At 35.1% G+C, this 20,171-nt stretch overlaps 1 protein-coding gene across 5 annotated transcripts in view; it reads right to left on the reverse strand.

The window, feature by feature from the left end:
- LOC140135936 (uncharacterized) overlaps positions 1–20,171 on the reverse strand; it is a 106,200-nt gene that overhangs the window by 10,758 nt on the left and 75,271 nt on the right. For 3 of the 5 annotated variants that reach the window (XM_072157629.1, XM_072157628.1, XM_072157626.1), the window contains 5 exons: positions 10,156–10,209; positions 6,652–6,816; positions 6,108–6,287; positions 3,553–3,695; positions 1,444–1,681 (listed from right to left, as the gene is read on the reverse strand). In XM_072157629.1, the coding sequence (XP_072013730.1) occupies positions 1,444–1,681; positions 3,553–3,695; positions 6,108–6,287; positions 6,652–6,816; positions 10,156–10,209 (780 nt within the window). The remainder of the gene's footprint in view (positions 1–1,443; positions 1,682–3,552; positions 3,696–6,107; positions 6,288–6,651; positions 6,817–10,155; positions 10,210–20,171) is intronic. The other 2 variants (XM_072157631.1, XM_072157627.1) reach the window with 1 other exon arrangement.

Consider the following 20,171-nt stretch of genomic DNA (forward strand, 5'->3'; position numbering starts at 1 on the left):
CACTTGAATTTGCTGTCTTTTGCTGATGTCACTGCCCCAGTGAGGTAGAACCAAAGAGTAACGACTCTGCCATGTTGGGCAAAATTCACTTGAATTTGCTATCTTTTGCTGATGTCATTGCCCAAATGAGGTAGAACCAAAGAGTACCGATTCCTCCGCCATGTTGGGAAAAAAACCATTTCACTATGCGCCCAGCAAACTTTGATACAAAGTGCACGGTTGTGCCAAAAATAAAGCAAACATTTGTAATGATGGAGCTGAAAGACAATCAATTATCATTCTTTGTAAATGCCAAAGGTACACTATTTGTTATCCATGAGCAACAAACTGATATTGCAGATTCACCATAATGTTACACATGGGACAGTTTTGACTTGGTACTCTTTTGGTATACAATTTTTGGGAGTACCCTGACCAATATTGCAGATTCACCATAATGTTACACATGGGACAGTTTTGAGTTGGTACTCGTTGGGTCTATGGAGCGCACTGACCAATATGGCCGATTTACCATAACGTTACTCATGGGACAGTTTTGCTGAGTTGGTACTCTTCAAGTCTAATCTCTTTGGGGCACCCTGGCAATCGCATAGAAAACGTGGGTGGGTACTTTCTTGCATCAGTCAATAAGATACCAATTTTCATGATCTATTAGCCAATCTTATTTGCAGACTACAGACAATTGCATGCTGCATGGCAAAACATTGGGATAATAAAGTCAGAATATTATATATTCATCAACCTAGTGGTTTTTAGTCCAACTTGTGGGTTCTGTTGCTATAGAATGTTATCCAAAGAGGATGCGTCAGCAACCTTGCGGGAACATCCAGCCTTTCGGGCTGGCCTCGTGCTTCATGCTCACTAAGTATGTGAGGGCCACAGACTGTGGCTAAGTGGTTTCATGATGGGTGCAATGTGTTCCATAGAAAGCCTCGATTGTTTCAGTACATTTGATGAATCAGAATGACTCAAAACAATGTTTCGATTTTAATTTAGTGCAGGATTAACAAAAGGTATAATGAATCCATGTTATTAGATTCAGTATCGGTATGACAAGGGAAATACTCTGTTATCTCTTTTCTAATATTTCTATATACCATACCCAATAGATGCTTCTCTCAATACCTAATTATTATGTGATGTGATCAAGCTAAATGAGTTGTTTGGTGATTATTGCTAATATTGATTTTGAAATATACCTAATAATATTATTTTTCAACTTCCTTTGTATTTTACTGTGCTGAGAAAAACTAAAATGACCACACTTCTAATTCTGATGATAGAAGTTTTCAGCGAAATAAAGCTCTAAAAATAGCACGTGAAATTGAAATGAAAACCCAAATTTAGATTTTGGTCACCAAATGACTCATTTTGCTTAAACACACTACAGGTACCCCTGGAACAGGAAATCCCTACACAGCAACATTCCTCCTATGCACCTACCTGGCACCTGTGTTTCCCCATTTATATCCCTGCCTAGATTGCTACTCTCTTCAGCAGAATCTAGACTCTCGGGTGACGTCGGCGAGTTGGCTTCTAATAATGAACTATCCGAACACGACTCAATGATTTCGTTCCTCATGAGGGCGCGGATCTCATTTGATGCGAGGTCAAAGGGTGATTTGCCTTTCTTGTTGACTTGTAACGGATCTGCTCCGTGTTTGAGGAGCAACTCCACCAGCTGAATGAAGAAGAAAAGAAACAAATTGATGAAGCATGATTAGTTTTAGCTGAGAATCTTAAAATGCTTTTTCCATGTTTATACTTACGGCAAGTCGGAAGTTCTGAACGATTTCATGACTAACAAAGTTTCATACAGTTTAGTGAAATGGACCCCAGGTCAATATTCCCAGCAAGTTTTCTACCGCAAGGAAATCAAACCCCGGATTTCATACACCCAAAGCGAGTACTCCAACCACCGAGACACGCTCTCCAAAAGATAACATCATCAAAGCTTTCACTGTTTATTCATACTCTGCATATATGTTATTCTAAACATCATATAATTGTTTGTAATTTGTTTAGAGATGAATATATATTCTGTTCTTGTGTATTTTGTAACACATCCTACGTGAATGTGGGCCTATTTACAAAACTCTCAATAAAGATTTGACAAGCAATTAAGATTTCATATTTTGAGTGGTGGTTTGAATTATTCAGCAAAATGGACACTCTCTGTATAGGTAACTTTTCTTTTGCTTTGCCTTAAAAAGTTTTGTTTCCTGGAAGTGGGTGGCCTGAAATGCAGGTTTTGTTTTTGGTTTTTAGAGTTTCGATGCATGGTAACACATGCTTTAATTACTTGTATTTACTGTCAAATCAGTGAGGATTAGGTTTGAGGTGAAAATGTCCCGTTTTAGGAAACTTATCGATTTTCATAGAATACACTATGGACCACAATAGCCTCATCCCAATGGCATAGTCCAATAACCTCAATTACATAATCATAAATTTGGCCTCAAGTTGCAGAGTTTTTATACCCAAATCTTCAAAAGGTCATTCACTGAATGTGCAAATGTATTGGGTTTAAGAACTGTGCCCCTGATAGATGAGCATGTTGTGGATCCTAGTGATATTTAGTGATTTCATATTGCTTGTAAACAAAATGTGTAAAAAGAAATCTTTAAAAAAATTTATCATAATTTTTTACTTGAAAATGGATTTTGACTAGATTTCTCAAATTAAAAAACAAAAGTGCCGTAAATTTGCTCCTAAAACAAAATGTGTAATGTCTACAGGAACTAAACATTTTTTTAGCCTTGTCTTACAAGCAATCACTCAAACCACCCACACACTCTAGGATGTCAGTCAGTCAGTCGGCCAAACAATCCGATTTCTTTCCCCCCATTAAAAATGTCAAGATACTCATTACTAAGTCATGACTCTTCACAAAGATTTTTCTTCTTAAAATGTCGTAAAAATCAACACTTAAAACTATTAAATAAAGCTGCATCTATTTGTCATGCATAATACATTGCCACCTCCATTTTATTAAAAGTTCACTGAATTCAGTAAATTTTTGCAGAATATATAAAAGGTTATTGTTGTGTTGCATTAAAGATACTGTTACATTTCAAAAAAAAAAAAAAAAGGTTATTACATCAATCAAGGCTTGTAATGTGTGTGCGAAAATAATATGTCTTAAGACTGTGAGACCCCATTTATACAGAGAAGTCAACATCAATATTTTGAAGTCAAATTGCGATTAAAGATTAGCATAAATTATTTTTGACCGGGGGAGGGGGTCTACCATGTATACCAAACCGAGAAAGGTAGTCAACTTCAAAACTAAAGTGAACTTTTTCATCCTCATTTGCTCCTGTTATGAACGACTTCTAATTTCTACACTGCAAATTCAGTCAAGTTTGAATTAGACAAAAGTTGCTGTGGGCCGTCATTAGAAGCTGACTTTTTATAGTCGAGTTAACGCAGTGACCTTGTTTACACACAAACAAGGTCGAGTTCAAATTCGAAGGAAGTCGACTTCAGTTTCTGTGTAAACTGGGTCTACATCAAAAATACGATCCATGTTATGGTTGTTGAATTCCTCACCTTGACATGCCCATTGATGGCAGCATCATGTAACGGTGTGTCATCTTCTAGGCCTAGGATATTTACGTAAGCACCCGCTTTTAACAGTTGCTTGGCAACATCGTAGGAACCATGGTTACAAGCTTCGTGAAGAGGTGACCAACCTAATGATGATAAGAAACAAAAAGAAGAGTGAAGAAGATAGATAATTAATCATCTTTCAAAGAGAGAAATAAGAGGAACGCTATTTGTTGTTACCGGTACTAATTACCCACAGCGACACATTCAGCGGAGATAATTGACTTATGTTGAAGCCTTTGTATTCATGTATTATGTACCAGAGAAGATAGAGTACCCTTCCCACAATGCATTTCTTTCATTTCAATTTTCTGTACTGATTTGCTATCTAGTGCAACAGTGACAAAAAGTACCTCGATGAACAGAGCACATCCAGATCTTGCAATATATGTTTATTTCTTGTCTATCGACCCATGTTTAGCCAGCCCTTTCTCAATATGAAAACAAGGGGAACCTGTACAAAGTAATAGGAGTATCATTTGCTGTAATGAGGTGGTGTGTCATATTGCAAAGGATTCTGGGAAGGGTAAGACATCTTCTCTGATTATGTACACAGACTCAAAATAGCACAGACTGTAGCACTACATTTCAACCCTCCATTTTCAATGGTCATATTTTTCCTAAGGAAGATAACAAGTTTGTAGCTACATGAAAAATAGTCAGACTCATCAATAATGTGGGTACTTCTACATTATACAACCTGAATTTTAAAGGGCACGGTGGTGCAGCGGTACAGGCTCTGTCTTGTAATCGGTGGATTGCAAGTTCGAGCCCCGGCCGTGCCATCGTGTTGTGCTCTTAGGCAAGGCGCTTTACCTTACTTGCCTCTCTCTACCCAGGGGTGAAACGGGGGAGCTGTTATGAATATTGTCCATTGAGCGCTGCCCAAAGGTATGAGAATGCCTTGCTTTTTTAATTGTAAGTACTTGATCAATACATTTCCCAGAACATTTTGCTATCAAATTTTAACATATTTTTAAGACATAGCTTCATTCAGCAAACTATCAAATTCCACTCATCCATTTGCTGTTGTTTTTCGGACAATGAATCAAGAGAGGGGATGACAAATTATTCTATCAATCCAACTTTTCTCCCTATAATACATCACATTACCGAAACACAACCCATCATGTGCAAATTTCAAATCCGGATTTTGACCACAAGTCCTCGGATTTGAAATCCAATTTTAGTCCAGATCCCTGTCTTTAATATCAAGTCATATATGCACTCCAGAGCCCACACCCTAATCTTTTTACTATCATCCATAAATCTCATATTCATATCTGTCCATAACATAGGATTTACTTTTGTCAAAACATGATTTAAACCCACATCAATCTCATGGTAACCATGGTGATGAAAATAATGTGCCTACTGCAACATAATAACAAGATTAATTTCTGTCATTATTTTTTTGTATGATAACATTTGTTCAGTGACAAATATTTCAAATTTAAATCTTAACCCCCTGAGCACTACCTGCCAATCTAACATTGCCTCTGATTGGTCAATTACATGATATCATCATTTTAATCACCAATCAGAATGGAGCTTTGCAAATAATTCACCCCAATTTTTTTGCATGGTGAAATTATTCTAACAATGTTGCCGATTGGTCCAATTGATAATGAACACTTCCTTTTGGCCAATCGGCAGGTAGTTCGCATAGGGTTATGAAATCTCAGTTAGATCACACATTCATACTACTCAATTCAGGAATCCTATATGGAATCACACAGTGATAGCATCACGTCTGGTACAGCCTGGCGGCATATCTAATTTTGTAACACAAAAAAACTCCCCTAAAAGAAACAAATTAAATGACCGCTAGCCGTCCTTAGAGATACAAGTGTTCATATTAAGTCCGATGTTGGAAAGGACGATTTTGAAATACAAACAAGCATGGCTCGAAAAAGTGGGGAATTTGGGAAGCTCCTTCCCAGGAAATGTTGGTGTTTGGAGGGAAATTCTGGTATTTGGGAGGGAAATTGTGTCTTTTTTTTGTATACAATTATATAAAACATGCTATAAATTTAACTTGTTTCACAGGAAATGAACAGTTTTTTCAAGCCCTGCAAACAAGACATGGATTCGTTTTCATTTGCATTTTTATGTTTTCACATCAAAAACATGATGTTCATCGACGAGAAATTAATTATGCTAATTAAATTGTTCCAGAACACAGGCAGTAACATGATTTTATATGCGCATGGATTTCAACCATCAGACGACTTCTTTAGTGAACAACCCAAGAAAATAATTAAGTCCAATAAACGTAGTTTCGTCTAATCAGGGGCGTGATTCAAAGCATGTGAAATATCCAGAAAATAATTTTTAAAAATCCAGAAAAACAGTGTGAAATTAGGCAAAAATACCCGAAAACAGGCTGAAAATCAACAAAATCACGTAAATTTTGGCCACAAAAAATCCTGAAAATCAGGAAAAATCCAGACAAATCACATCCCTGCGTCTTACTTTGCTTGATCGCTAGTACTTACATGCAAAGTCTTGTACGTTGACATCTGCGCCTTGTTTGATGAGACTCTTGGCTGCCTGGACATCTCCTTGGATAGCTGCCCTGTGTAGCGCCGTCTCTCCTTTGTCGTTCTTCTTGTTGATCCCCTTCTTGAAAGTACTGATAGTTTGTGATTCATGTTTGGGTGTTTGGTGGCCACAACCTGAAAATTCAAAATTGGGTCAAAAAGTTTCATATTTCAAAACTGGTCAAAGATTTTACTGTAGATGAGTCTCTGTTATTCTTTGTTTTATATTTCTGAAGGCTGGATGCGCTAAGGGTCAAAACAAGGGGTTCAGAACCATGATCTTAAAATGTCCACCATTTTGCAGGCCTTTGTTTTGGAACCCCACCTCCTTCAGGGTGTAAATGTACCTGAATAAAAAAAAAAGTTGCTCTGGTTGGGTGGAAAACATGCATATCAATGAGAACGTTTCAGTAAGGCCCCCTGGTTGCTATTTTATTATTAAATCTTTTTGATTTTCATATCTTTACCCATTAGAAGATGTCTAAAAAGAAATACTTACCGTTACCTGGTGAATCTTTTGCTTCTTTCGCTGTCAGTTGCTTCAACAAGGCCAACTGTTGACGCTCTGAGAGTGGATGAGGGCGGGATGTATTTAATGTTGGACTGCCAGGTTGCGAGTTGGTCTTTTTACGTTTTATTGAAGCTGGTTTTGGTGGCTTTTTCTCTGCAATAACAAGAAAAACAAAATACAATTCCGATTACTATTGACGTAAGAACAAATGCAAGCGCAATCCAAAAAGTGTGTCACCATTAACACAGATTCGCTATAAGTCAACTAGACAAAGACCAACTTATCCATCAAAAGTATGTCAGTTGGAAGAGCTCATATCAGGGCTTAATGCACAAAGGTCATAAATGAAATAGCTGCTCTATATATATTTGCCCATTTCTGCATTCTGTAATGCACACATATGACATCTGGCAGCTATACCTGATACAGCTTTCTAACACTGAACTGTAGATATGTGTGTGATAAACCTTTGATAATGCGTGTGACTTCCATAGAATCCGTAAGAATGCTATAAATGTACTCACAATACATAGCTTCAAGATACGTGTCGGGAAAAACGAGGTGACTCATTAAAACCCGGTCACATCAAATGAACATCAAGATGGAGCTGACTTATTAAGAGTGATGATGAGGCCAATATTGACAAATATGAAGACAGAGGTTTGTTATGATCAGCATCAGGGATTTTGAATACAATCATGCGTGTGTTTAAAAAGCGTAAACCCCTTTTGCGGGATACCATGATGAAGGGTTGGTTCGCTGAGTGGGATGATAAGTTTATTTACGAGCATCACAGACTTACAAATAGGACATCCATATACGACAAACAAGCAATACATGCAATAGACCTGTATATAAAGCACACAATTTTGATGCCATGAGTGCCCCGCATCTGGGGTGGATATACACGCAGCATAAATCTGCATTGTATTGTATTCTAATTATTTTTTTAACCACACCGTTTTTCCACAATTCCATCGTAAATTTCATCTGAAAAACTTTCCGAAATATGCATATTACTATTCACCTATTGCATGGTTCCGCCATATGACATGGAATAGACATGGAAGGATTATGTAACTTTACGCAATGTTATATGCATTCATGCATGCTACCAGATCGAGGCTCTCCTCGCATATGGCGGAACCATGCAATAGAGGTAGTCATTGTGACGTCAACACCGCCATCTTGTGGGTACGGAGTGCGTTGTTGCTAAGATCACCGCGTCGATGCTTGACTGAAGAGGTGCGTCACGCGCTGCGACTGCTGCATAATCGGGGGCGTAATGGCTAACGCATGACATGCAGAACGGCACTACCCACAAGATGGCGGAACCCGCGGAAAAGGCCGATGGCCTCTATGGGTGAATAGTACAAACATTTTGGTATGCAATATAAATACTATCATTATTCACAGAACATTTACTGAAACTCTGATGTCTGGAACAGGTTTAAAAAGGTCCCCCTTCACCACCTGAAATCATTCAGAATAACACCTCAGGTACATTCTACTTCTTACAGCGATTCCCCCCCCCCCCAACATAGCCTCGTCATTTCATATAGCAAAGACACATTACTCCATTTGATTAATTAATACATAATTACAGTCCACAGCTGGCATGTTCTTATTTATTATTTTCATCATTATCCCACATAGAGGGCACCCTATAAAACCACCGTTAGTATCCTTCTATTAGAAGAGCTATATCCCATTACAGATCCTACAACCCTGTCAACCCATCATAGATAATCAACCTTACAAATCATATTATAATTGACATTCAGCATCATCTCGAACCAATAGAAGCTAGGGATAGTTTCATTTGGCAAGAATCAGCAGATTAATATGCTAAAGATTCAGGTCAACTCGAGTTTGGAGAAATCCATTTTGACTCTCTTAAAATATAATTGACAGTGCAATTATTGTCATCATCAAATCTAACCAATAGAAATCAAGGATTTGAATTTGGATACAATCCGTGCAAAGATTCAGGCCAACTAGTATTTAAAAGAGAACCCCATTTCGACTCTTTTCATATAGGCTATACCTTTAATGCTCTGCGTGCTAGCCATATAGGCCTCAACATAAAAAGTCCAAGTTTTGAGATTTTTTGTCAAAATATCAAGAGCTATCTTAAGAACTACTGAACCAATACTAGGCTTGTTTGTACTCATTTTAATGCATTTTTCATGCTGATTCCAAATATGGTCATGAAAATTTACATTTCTGAAATTTTTAATTAAAAAAAAAATTTGAAACATGTCGTCTGCAGTCGACACCCGCGTGAAGAGAGTTCAGTATCATTATTGCACAGCCTGTTAGTGAGAATGTGTTAATTCGTGTTGGGAAAAAATGCTTGCATGAATTCCATTTCATCTCCATGAATCATAACAAAATTTAGCCCCTGGAAACACATTTTTTCATGAACAGTATGAAAAAGTTTGCTATGTTTTCCAAATGCATGCAAGTACATTTGATAGATTACTGTATGTTAACGAACCAAATTAACGTACGGAAATCATGACTGATTCTACATGTACCCGGTAATATTGGGACAAGGCAGTGAGAAATCGCCTTAGAGCAGATAGAACACCTTGTTAAGGCGCTGCATATTTCAAATATGCCCTGGTAATTAGTACACTAAGGAGTTATGCAAGACAAAGCGTTAACTGGACCATTGATAATTGGATTCCGCAGAAATTGATTAAAAAGTAACACATCCATGTGTAATGGTGTTAATAGAAATTGTCACAAGCCCTGGTGGGTGTAATTATTATGTAGAATTTATTTTCAAGCATAGAATACATGAAGGCCCATATTGTGGTCATATTAGTCTGCACAATAACAAACTTCTGCTGTTGTTATTGTGTTGTATTGTTTTAATCTTCAACATTTCTTTGTTACAAAAACACATGCATATTACAGTATTAAAATAAATATTATTAGTAATATTTATTATTAGTAATATTTATTATTAGTAATATTTATTATTATTATTATTATTATTATTATTATTACAATAATTTGTATATGAATAATTATAGATGAGTTGACTTCTGACGTCAATGCCTGGTAGTATGCGCACGCATCATCACTATTTCCATTGTTTTTTGCCTGGCAGTATGCGCGCGCATCATATTATGCTCGGGGCTTGTGTTTTTAAAACTCCCGCCACATCACAATAAGGCAATTGAACAGTGTAGTGGTTGCACGGGGTTCATTCAAGCATATCGATATACCAGTCCCTTGCTTTTGTGATAAACATTGAGGTCAACTCATCTATACAAATAATTATTATTACAATAATTTTTATATGATAGACTCCCACATTGCGGTCATTTATTGTAAACATTAAAAATAAGTAAAAGTATGTTGTTATTATTCTGTTGTATTGTTTTATTCTTTAACTAACATGTCTCTATATTGTTTTACAAAAACATGCATAATTAAATAAGTTTTAACTTGAACACTAGAGACTATTTTTACGCTCACCTGGAACGTTTTCGCTAGATCGACTACAAGTAGCGTCCTCAGCAGATGCTGGTGCTGTGATCGAAAAATAGTTTAGTGTTGAAGTTAAAACTCATTTTATTATTATATACCACTAGATTTATATACCATATGATTATCTAGACATGTACTTGTATATGCAATGTGTAAATTATAAAAAAAAATTATGTCGGCAGTCTGAAGAATACCTTTAATACAAGTGGATTGTGAAATACAAACCCCAAACGTGGAATATCTGCGCATGCATGTCAAATGCGAGTTACTGTTTTCTAAAAGGACTGGTGCCATACTGTCCATGTGAATTATAAATAACGGCACGGCACACTTAGATAAACCACTTCACATACGGTTTATATTCCGTCATGTTGGAGCACGTACAATGACCTGCTATTATTGCCTTGTCGCTGCGAGGCACAATATATGATATATGCAATTACAAAAATATGAAATATCCTGCGTAATTTGCAGCGATGGGTTTGGCCTCATGATGATTCATACAGCCTCTTATATGAACTGCTCATGTCAATTTTTGTGAGTAGATGTATCCCAAATGTCTTACATAATTTGTTATTTTTATTTTTAGCAATACGCCAAGACATGTATTGTATATTTGTACAAGGTTGGGGCCTATACGGTAAAAGCCGATTAATAACGTGTTGTGATGAATTAATTATTTGCTACATCTTTTAGATTTTATTTTTTTGCTGTATATCTGAATAATTCTACCTTAGAGATAACTTAATTTATCAGATGGGGGCACGAGGCATATTTATGGCGGGATCTGTACGATATAAGTCTTATCAAGAATTCACAAGAGTCTACCATATTGCTTTGAAAATTTGATTTCAGATGTACATCTTTTAATTATTATTATTATTGTTATTATTATTAATAATTTTGTTGTTGTTGTACATAGATCTGCACAATTCTACTTCAGAGAATTCTACTTCATATTTTGCAGATGTGATTTGCTGCATATTTTAATTTAATTTTTGCTTTCTCCTCATTTGCATTCCTGACTCCAAAATCCTCAGGTGGTTTTAGTAGCATCGGTTACAATCCATTTACTTAACGCACTCAAATAAAAATATTATCATTAAGCATACATTAAGTAGCATGTGTAAACAAAACGTCCTCATCAGCAGAGCCAGCAAAAGCTGGGATGCTTCGTATTGTATAGAGCTACAGATAAAATGCGTCTGTTAGCGGCCCCCGGGGAACGCATAAAAACACAGGATGATTTGTGGCCGTCACGAACATATTTCTAATCATAGCCAAGGTTTTGTTAGGCACGCGGACCGTCTAGGCATCATATTTTATAAAAACGCAGTCTTTCATATCATGATCAATGCCATTTTCAGAAATTATGCTGTCCTGGTTGAGTTATGAAATTAGAGAATAAAGGAAGATGGATGGGATTTCTGCAACATTGATGGAAAGAAAATATCTGTTTGCATATTTTTATCACAGATTTTGCTTGAAAAATATAATTTTTTAATATCACTTTTTCTTAATTTTCATAAATCAAATTTAATATCAGTGGTCTGATCCAAAGCTTGTGCAATATCCTGAAACAATTGGGCTAAAATACACATAAAATAGGCTGAAATAAATACAATTGCACCAATTTTGGCCACAAAAAATCTTGAAATCAGGACAAATTACACCTCTGTCATTTTAATAAAACATAAGCCTGTACATGTAGTCATTGTAGTGAATAATATTATTGGGGAATTTTAGAAAAAAAATATATTGAAGCAGTAATTGATTATTGTTCTCATCATTATTGTCAAAAAAGAATCAATTTGATGGATGAATGTTTGTGTGTATTTCCTGGACTCTCCAATAAATTATCTATACATGTATTCAATAAGAAAATATTCCCCACTGGAATCTGAATAACATTCCTATTTTTTGAATAAAGAGCAAAACAAGAACAAGGTCATATTATTGTTTAAATTTCCAACAAAATCCTTACAAATAATAATCAAGATGGACTTTTATTGAATTTGCTTGCTTTTTACGTTAAATGATGAACTGATAATTAATGACCCATGGCAAATAAATGAGATAGTACTAAAATATTCTGCAAGGTCATGCACAGGTGAATCCAATTGTAGACTTATTAAAATTCAACCTTTTCATGCACTTTTTGGCTAGCTGTATAATGGCAGCATATTGATTTTGCATAGTTTTAAAAAAATGCGGAACATTATTTTCACTCTATTCGTGCTGAACACAGCTGCCACAAAAATAAAGTGTGAATGCATACTACTAATGTACAAAACCTAAAATTTACAAACAAGCAAATAATTCAAAATCAGTGAAGTGCGTCAATTACACAGGAAAATGACCAAGAGAGTCTTATGTCACGAGGTTTCATGTCACCTGATGATCAGTAATGATTTATTTACTATTTATCAATGTTAATTATTAATTTATTTATTCATTTGTCAGTGAAATTGATTTTTATCAATGACCAAAAAAAGTGTTCAATCATAATGTTCAATTTATTTCAAAATTTACATTATCCAGCAACATCAAAATGATAAAGACCATTTGGCAAGTTTCATTTTAAGGGGGTACTACACCCCTCGATAAATTTGTGTCTATTTTTGCATTTTTCTCAAGAACTAATTACACACTGGTAACAAAAGTTATGTATATTATTGGGGCAAGGAATCCAATTACTACACTGGAATTTCAGTGACCTAAAACAAGCGGTTCGTTTTTTTATGATAAGAAATAAGGTACCGCAAGGATGTACCTCATTTTCTATCATATATACTGAACCGCCTGTTTTGAGTCACTGAAATTTCAGTGTAGTAATTGGATTCCTTGCCCCAATAATATACATAACATTTGTTACCAGTGTGTTATTAGTTTTTGAGAAAAATGCAAAAATAGTCACAAATTTACCACAGGGGTGTAGTACCCCCTTAATGAGGTTTCAGTATATGGAAGCCACTACAATGGACAGTACATATTAATTGAACAAAAAATTTAATTAAAATAATTAATTAAAGTTGATTTTGCTCAATAAATGAAACGTTGCATTGATTGCATCACAATTTATGTCATGCAAAAATGACGAGACTATAAGCTTTTCAAGATGTGGTTATAATTGTTTCTAATTTCAAAATGTGGTTATAATTGTTTCCTATAAATTGGTGTAACTTCTCCTTACAGAAAACGCAAGCAATACCCGATTGCTTTTTATTTCTTTGATCACTCCCAGATTGAAAGATTCGCACCTTCACAAGCTGATAACTACTGACAAGTAAAAATCCATTTCCGCATCCAAGAAAATTACCTCCATGCTAATTGCTTTTTGTTACATCTCACTCACAGGGTTGCCAAAAGATTTCAGCCGAATCGCGGGTCAAATAATCGAAAAGTCGCCCAATTTTTTCTCTTTACCAATGGTTTCTATGGGGCAGGAAATTATCGGAAGTCGCGAGAGCCAATGTTGAAAAGTCGCCCAATTTTTTTCTTAACCATTGGTTTCTATGGGACAAGAAATTGTCAGAAGTCGCGGGAAAAATCTTCAAAAGTCGCCCAATTGGGCTACTAAATCGCGGGTTTGGCAACCCTGCTCACTCAAACTCAACTCTCATCTTGCCTAGCAACAAGACCACCTGTTCTATAGCAACCAATAACGGGCTATTCCGGTTGGCATCCATACACCCCCTACGGAAGACATTACCGTAATCATCCACACAGGCAATGTGAATTCCAAATGGGGGTTTACTTGAATGGGCGACTCTATTTGAAATCTACACACCCTGTGTGGAAGATTAAGGTTATGTCTTCCACAGGGGGGTGTATGGATTTTAATTGGAATAGTCCAATGCCTACCTCAGCTAGCCTCCCAAATCAAACATCCCATGAATAATGGCACGAGATGTAAATGTCAACGCAGACGCTTTCATCAAACTACCGCTTTTCTTGAGTTATGTAAATTTCTTTTAAGGACAGGGATAAAACATTTTCAAAGGTTCGCAGGTGAAATGAAAGACCACATAAGCCTTAATTTTATTGCTAAAATATGTGATTACTGAGAGATGAACACTGAACAGACACTGCTACAGAATCAAACAGTCATCACAGACAATTCTTGACTTAGGTGAAGTACCAAAATTTCCATGTTTCTCATCCCTCCTGCTTCCTTATCAGCTGCTGCCTACGTTTTTTTACTATTTACTATTGATAAAAATGTGGAAAAAAACCCAGCTTTTCATTTATTTATTTTTCCATTGATTGTCAGAAAATTTGTTTACGAATTCTTAAAAATAAATGCAAGCTGTAGCACTGCATGGTGTTATCCTTCCATATTTTGACTTGACTGTTGGAGTCTAAAATCTCAAGTCATGTTCAGGAGTGTTTCAAAATCAGTCAGGTGATAACTTTTGACTTAGTGGCCACCTTTGTAAAAAAAAATATCAAGAAAATGGAAAGATCCGCCTCCTATTTGTTCAAAACTCCGGGCAAGAAACATGTTTTCTATTTCTTTTTTTATTTACAAATTTCCGGTGTACCTCCGAAAACGTGACCACGATTACTAAGTAATTGAATTATTTCTCTACATGTACTGTTCTTATATCTGGTCTATTTTTCCTTTTCTAAAAAAAAATAATAATTGCTTTCCAATTTCTGTAACAGGCACGTGGCTATGTACGTGACTCTTTCATTTTGTTTGTGCTGATCTGATGTCCACATTTCAAAATTTGATTTTCATTTTTGCATGCAAGTCAGTAACATAAAATATTTTACCATAGGCTAGGCCTGGCATTTTCGGTAATTTTGTACCCGGTACCCGCCGCATTTTTTCGGCGGGTAACTGGGTACCAAATTCAAAAATTCAATGCATTTTGAAATCATTAATAGACTATGACATTAATACAAATTATCAATTTTCATATTAAAAATACAAAATATCTTGAAATTTTTTTATTTTTATTTTTTTTTTTAGGTCAACCATGAATGATCCTGGCATTTAGGTCTAGGTCCAGGGACACTACAAAACCGAAAAAAAAAAAAAATTTCGGATACCCGGGGAGTGTATTTACTACCCGGGTAATGTAATCTCGGGCGGGTACCCGTTTACCCGACCGAAAATGCCAGCCTTACCATAGGCCTATACTACCGGAAATCACTTTTATTTTCTAAATTATGCTTGCACATAAATTATGATGTTACATGTTTTTATGCATGTTTTATGTGTAATTATGCATGCACAAAATATTCATAAACTAATTTCCGTGTTGTCATGCAACAGGGCATAAATTTATGCATAGTACTTGGCAATGTTCCTAATAAATTTCACTTGCATAAAATATGCTTACAAAAATGAAGCATTGTTTTGGAAAAGAATTTAGCGTAATCAATAATATTATTCTCAATAAAAACAAGTGCCACATATGTTATCTAATTAATACCTAGCTGCACGCACAACAATACAATGCATGACTCAACAAAAATAAATGCAATGCAATCAAGCTGATCAAGCAAGTACTGATGGTATTATTTCGAACATAGAAAAATTAAGTATTTTGAATTAGTATTCCTAAATTTTCATGTCACCATGAGTTAGGTAGTGTTGTTAGTGCATTTGCACGGTTTCACTGCAAGTGTACTGCCAAACCGCCCTTGTATGTGTGTACATACATGTCCGTGTATACATTCTGCATTTCAAGGAGTGAAATACGCACTTTTGTCACTACCAAAAGCAAAACTAAAGGCGAAACTAAGTAAAAGAGCATGAATACTGTCATATAACAACAAAATTGCAAGTCACTTCTATGGTGGAACTTTTGTGACGTGTAGCAGAACCTGTGTACAATATGAACAAATATTTGATTTATAACGAAACAAACGGCCATTCGATTTGACGTGTCATTTGTTTAAAAACTGTCAACAGGAAGTAAAATTGATATAAAATTGTTTTCTATTCTATTTTTAAATCCATGCAAACAAGCAGTGCATCCACATATACTATGAAAACCACTTTATTTACTCCACAAAATTCTGCGGAGCATCAATCATATTTCAGTAAATTATGTTTTCCATGTATATCGTTTTCTCCATTTTCCTAGTACCGTAAAGTTTTGTTAAGTGCTTTGTGTTGTTTTTCCTGAAATGTATCTTATTTTATCAGAGCATCCATCAATTTATATAATTTTCTGAAAAAACATATTCAACCAATCAATTTTTGGCCATTTGAACGTAAATTCAACAAAGCATTGGGATCCGCGCATGTAAATTGGAAATAAATTTATCTTCAAATTCGCAATTAATCAAAAAATGTGGAGCCTTTTTCAAATTTAACATTACAAGTAATTTTAATTTAAAATATTATTTCAAAATTTGTGCTGATCAATATCACTACCTTCCTCACATACATTACAACATAATAAATGTAATGCATCAAGCAAAGTTACAAAATATCCCCTACAACTACATGTCATACTCTATGAGCTGCCCGTTTTTTATTTCAAACATACAATCACATTAAAAAAAACTGCATTGAACTGATGTGGTGATCCCTTATGACTGTCTTCCTTACTTACAACATACATTATGCACAATGTAATGCATCTTAAAGCAAAACTACCAAATATCCCTATTACTACATTACATGCCATATGCCATGAGCTGCCCATTCCTTTTTAAAGGATTTTTTTAAATTTCAAACATACAATCACATTAAAAACACTGAATTAAACTGATGTGGTGATCCCTTATCACTGTCTTTCTTCCTTCCTTACAACATACATTATGCACAAATGTAATACACCAAGCAAGACAAATGTAATGCATCAAGAAAAATTACAAAATATCCCCTACAATATTATATGCCATACTCCATATGAACCCCATTCCTTTTTAAAGGATTTTGTTTTATTTCAAACATATTTTACATTAATAATATCACACTGAACTGATGTGGTGATCCCTCATCACTGTCTTCCTTACTTACAACATACATTATGCACAAATGTAATGCATCAAGCAAGACAAATGTAATGCATCAAGAAAAATTACAAAATATCCCCTACAATATTATATGCCATACTCCATATGAGCCACATTCCTTTTAAAGGATTTTGTTTTATTTCAAACATATTTTACATTAATAATATCACACTGAACTGATGTGGTGATCCCTCATCACTGTCTTCCTAACTTACAACATACATTATGCACAAATGTAATGCATCAAGCAAGACAAATGTAATGCATCAAGAAAAATTACAAAATATCCCTATTATATGCCATACTCCATATGAACCCCATTCCTTTTTAAAGGATTTTGTTTTATTTCAAACATATTTTACATTAATAATATCACACTGAACTGATGTGGTGATCCCTCATCACTGTCTTCCTTCGTTACAACATACATTATGCACAAATGTAATGCATCAAGCAAGACAAATGTAATGCATCAAGAAAAATGACTCATTTTGTCAAACTAGATCAATTCCCATGTTTCTTTCATTCTTTTATTCATACTCACTTCACATGCTACAACATGAAATTGGACTAAAAGCACCTGAGAAGCACTATCATTTCATGTTGCAGAATATTATAGATTATAAAATATTTATTTGCACACTTTCTTTTGGATATTACTTAAAATCAAATTTTTGCAACACACAGTGTCCTAGCTCACTCTTGTCGCCAACACAATTCTGCATAAAATTAGCATTTTTTGAAAACTTGAAATCTTATGGCATACTGCGGTTGTGAATTAAAAATATGATTGCATACATACACTACCTACCACAGCATATAAACACGTAAAATTTCATATATGCTGAAATTTATATGAACTTTTGTATAGACTGAAAATATTTGGTTGATAAACAGCTACTCTACCTTGTTGTATAATACATCTTCTGTTTTTACAGAATTAACATAAAATTTGAGTGAAATAAAATTAACAGACGCACGTTATGATCCGTTACTGCCACTGTATCGACACGAGTCAATAAATCAAAATCCATTTTGCCCCTGAAATAAATGGAAAAATTCACCCAGCATATTATGCAGTAGCAGCATCATTTTAAAACTAGTATATTTCTTTATTAATAGCTTGCTGTTGCATAATTTTTGCCCCATTTTTCTTTACTTGAAGCAGGTAATTTCAACCCCTTGGGAAGAAAGAGGCCATGTAAGAGCGTGTTTGGCTGTTTGCCGTATTCAGAAAGATGATGTAGTGCAAAATCGTTGCAAGAATCTAAGAGCTTACAACCATTTCCTGTTTTTCTCTTGAAGGCTCGACCTGACGAAGCAACAATGCAAAGCTAGCCTAGCAAGCAATCAGCTATCACTATGAACCACAATGGCCTCATCTCAGTGGCATAGTTCAATAACCTCAATAAAACAATCTTAGTGCAAAATTTGACCCTAAGTTGTGGAGTATGAGTTTGTGTACCCAAATTTCCAAAGGTCATTCAATGAATGTACAAAGTATTGGGGTTAAAGAACTGTGCCCTGATAGATGAGAATGTTGTGGATCCTAGTGTTGGCCTGCTAACTTTGTATTGACATGATAAGAGTTTTGTAAACGCTTTACAATGGCGGTATGACATTTAAAAACACTTTCGGAGAATCCGTATTTGATTGATGCGCAGTTGCGCACAATGGAATCTAAAAATAATGATTATGAATAAACCAAGAAGTTCATGAACATTTCAATTTTAATTTTATAGAATGGTACGAAAGTTGAGTTGGATAGTCGACTCCACTCTCCAGGTCTGTTTTTGAATATTTTTTATATGATTAATGTTAAAACACATTCTAATTAAGTAGAATGTTATGAAAAAATATTATTTCATTCTAAATTCACTTGAGTTGAGTTGGATGGATAGTCCACTCTCACATGACTGTTTTTGAATATTTATGTGTGACTAACATTAAACATAGCCTGCCAAACTGGATCGCTGCCGAAGTGAACGAGGCTGCCATAACAGCCACAGCTTATTTTGAAATTGTTTGACACCTTTCAACTTGAAAATCAAATGCGCTTTGTATTTTTGACAAGCTTGAAATGTAGATGATGAAATAAAAATACAGATTTCAATTCAAATCTTGTTAAATTTTCATATGGTATTGACAGCAAAGACTACTCCATCAGGTCAACTGTCAGTCATTGTTTTATACGGCGTACACATCTGCATTAGCATATGAGATGGGGACTATTACCATAATAGATGTAGCATTGCATCTCAAAATCACTCTGACAGGCTTTAGTGCCACCCATCCATCAACTGTTCAACCTGCTAGGTTTAGGTTTTATTCACAATAATGCAATAATATATGCATCTATGAGGGATTTACCGATTTCTTTTCACTTTTAGATTCGTTTTACCACAGCAACTCTGCAGTCAAAATTTCTGTGTTGTTCTTTGCTATTTTTTTCACTTAATGTGATGATGTTATGCTTCAATGACAGAATTTCACATTTTTGTCTTTTCCTATCATCGCTGAATATGGTTCAATTATTCCTAAAAAAATCATTACTTTGATGGCAAAACTCACTTGAGTGACAAATTCTAATTTTAGTTGCTAATATTTATTTTTATCGATATTTCAATTGAAACTCTTAACAATCTTTCAATTGAAACTCTTCAATCAGTGACAAAAAATTTTGAATAAAAATTACTGCTACTGAAAAATTTAAATTTTTTAATGCAAATCCACAAACAAACCAATTTCTCCGCAAATACACAGGAAGTCGGGGCATTAAATATAAATTCAGTTGTATCTTTATCCTAACTCGTCATTCAGTTCAGCAGTAAATTTTCTTCAAACTTCATGTTTACAAATTTTTAATTGACAATATTGTTCAGTACTTGTTTCTATAGCAGCTGCACCGAAATGATTTGGTTTATATGCATAGTTTTTGTTATATACGCATTAATTGCGTTGGTCAGCTAACGAGCAGGGCATGTGAGAACATGCATGGCTATCAGCATATTATATGCTAGGCT

This window comes from Amphiura filiformis, chromosome 16 (genome assembly GCF_039555335.1).
Source record: "Amphiura filiformis chromosome 16, Afil_fr2py, whole genome shotgun sequence".
Classification (NCBI taxonomy): domain Eukaryota; kingdom Metazoa; phylum Echinodermata; class Ophiuroidea; order Amphilepidida; family Amphiuridae; genus Amphiura; species Amphiura filiformis.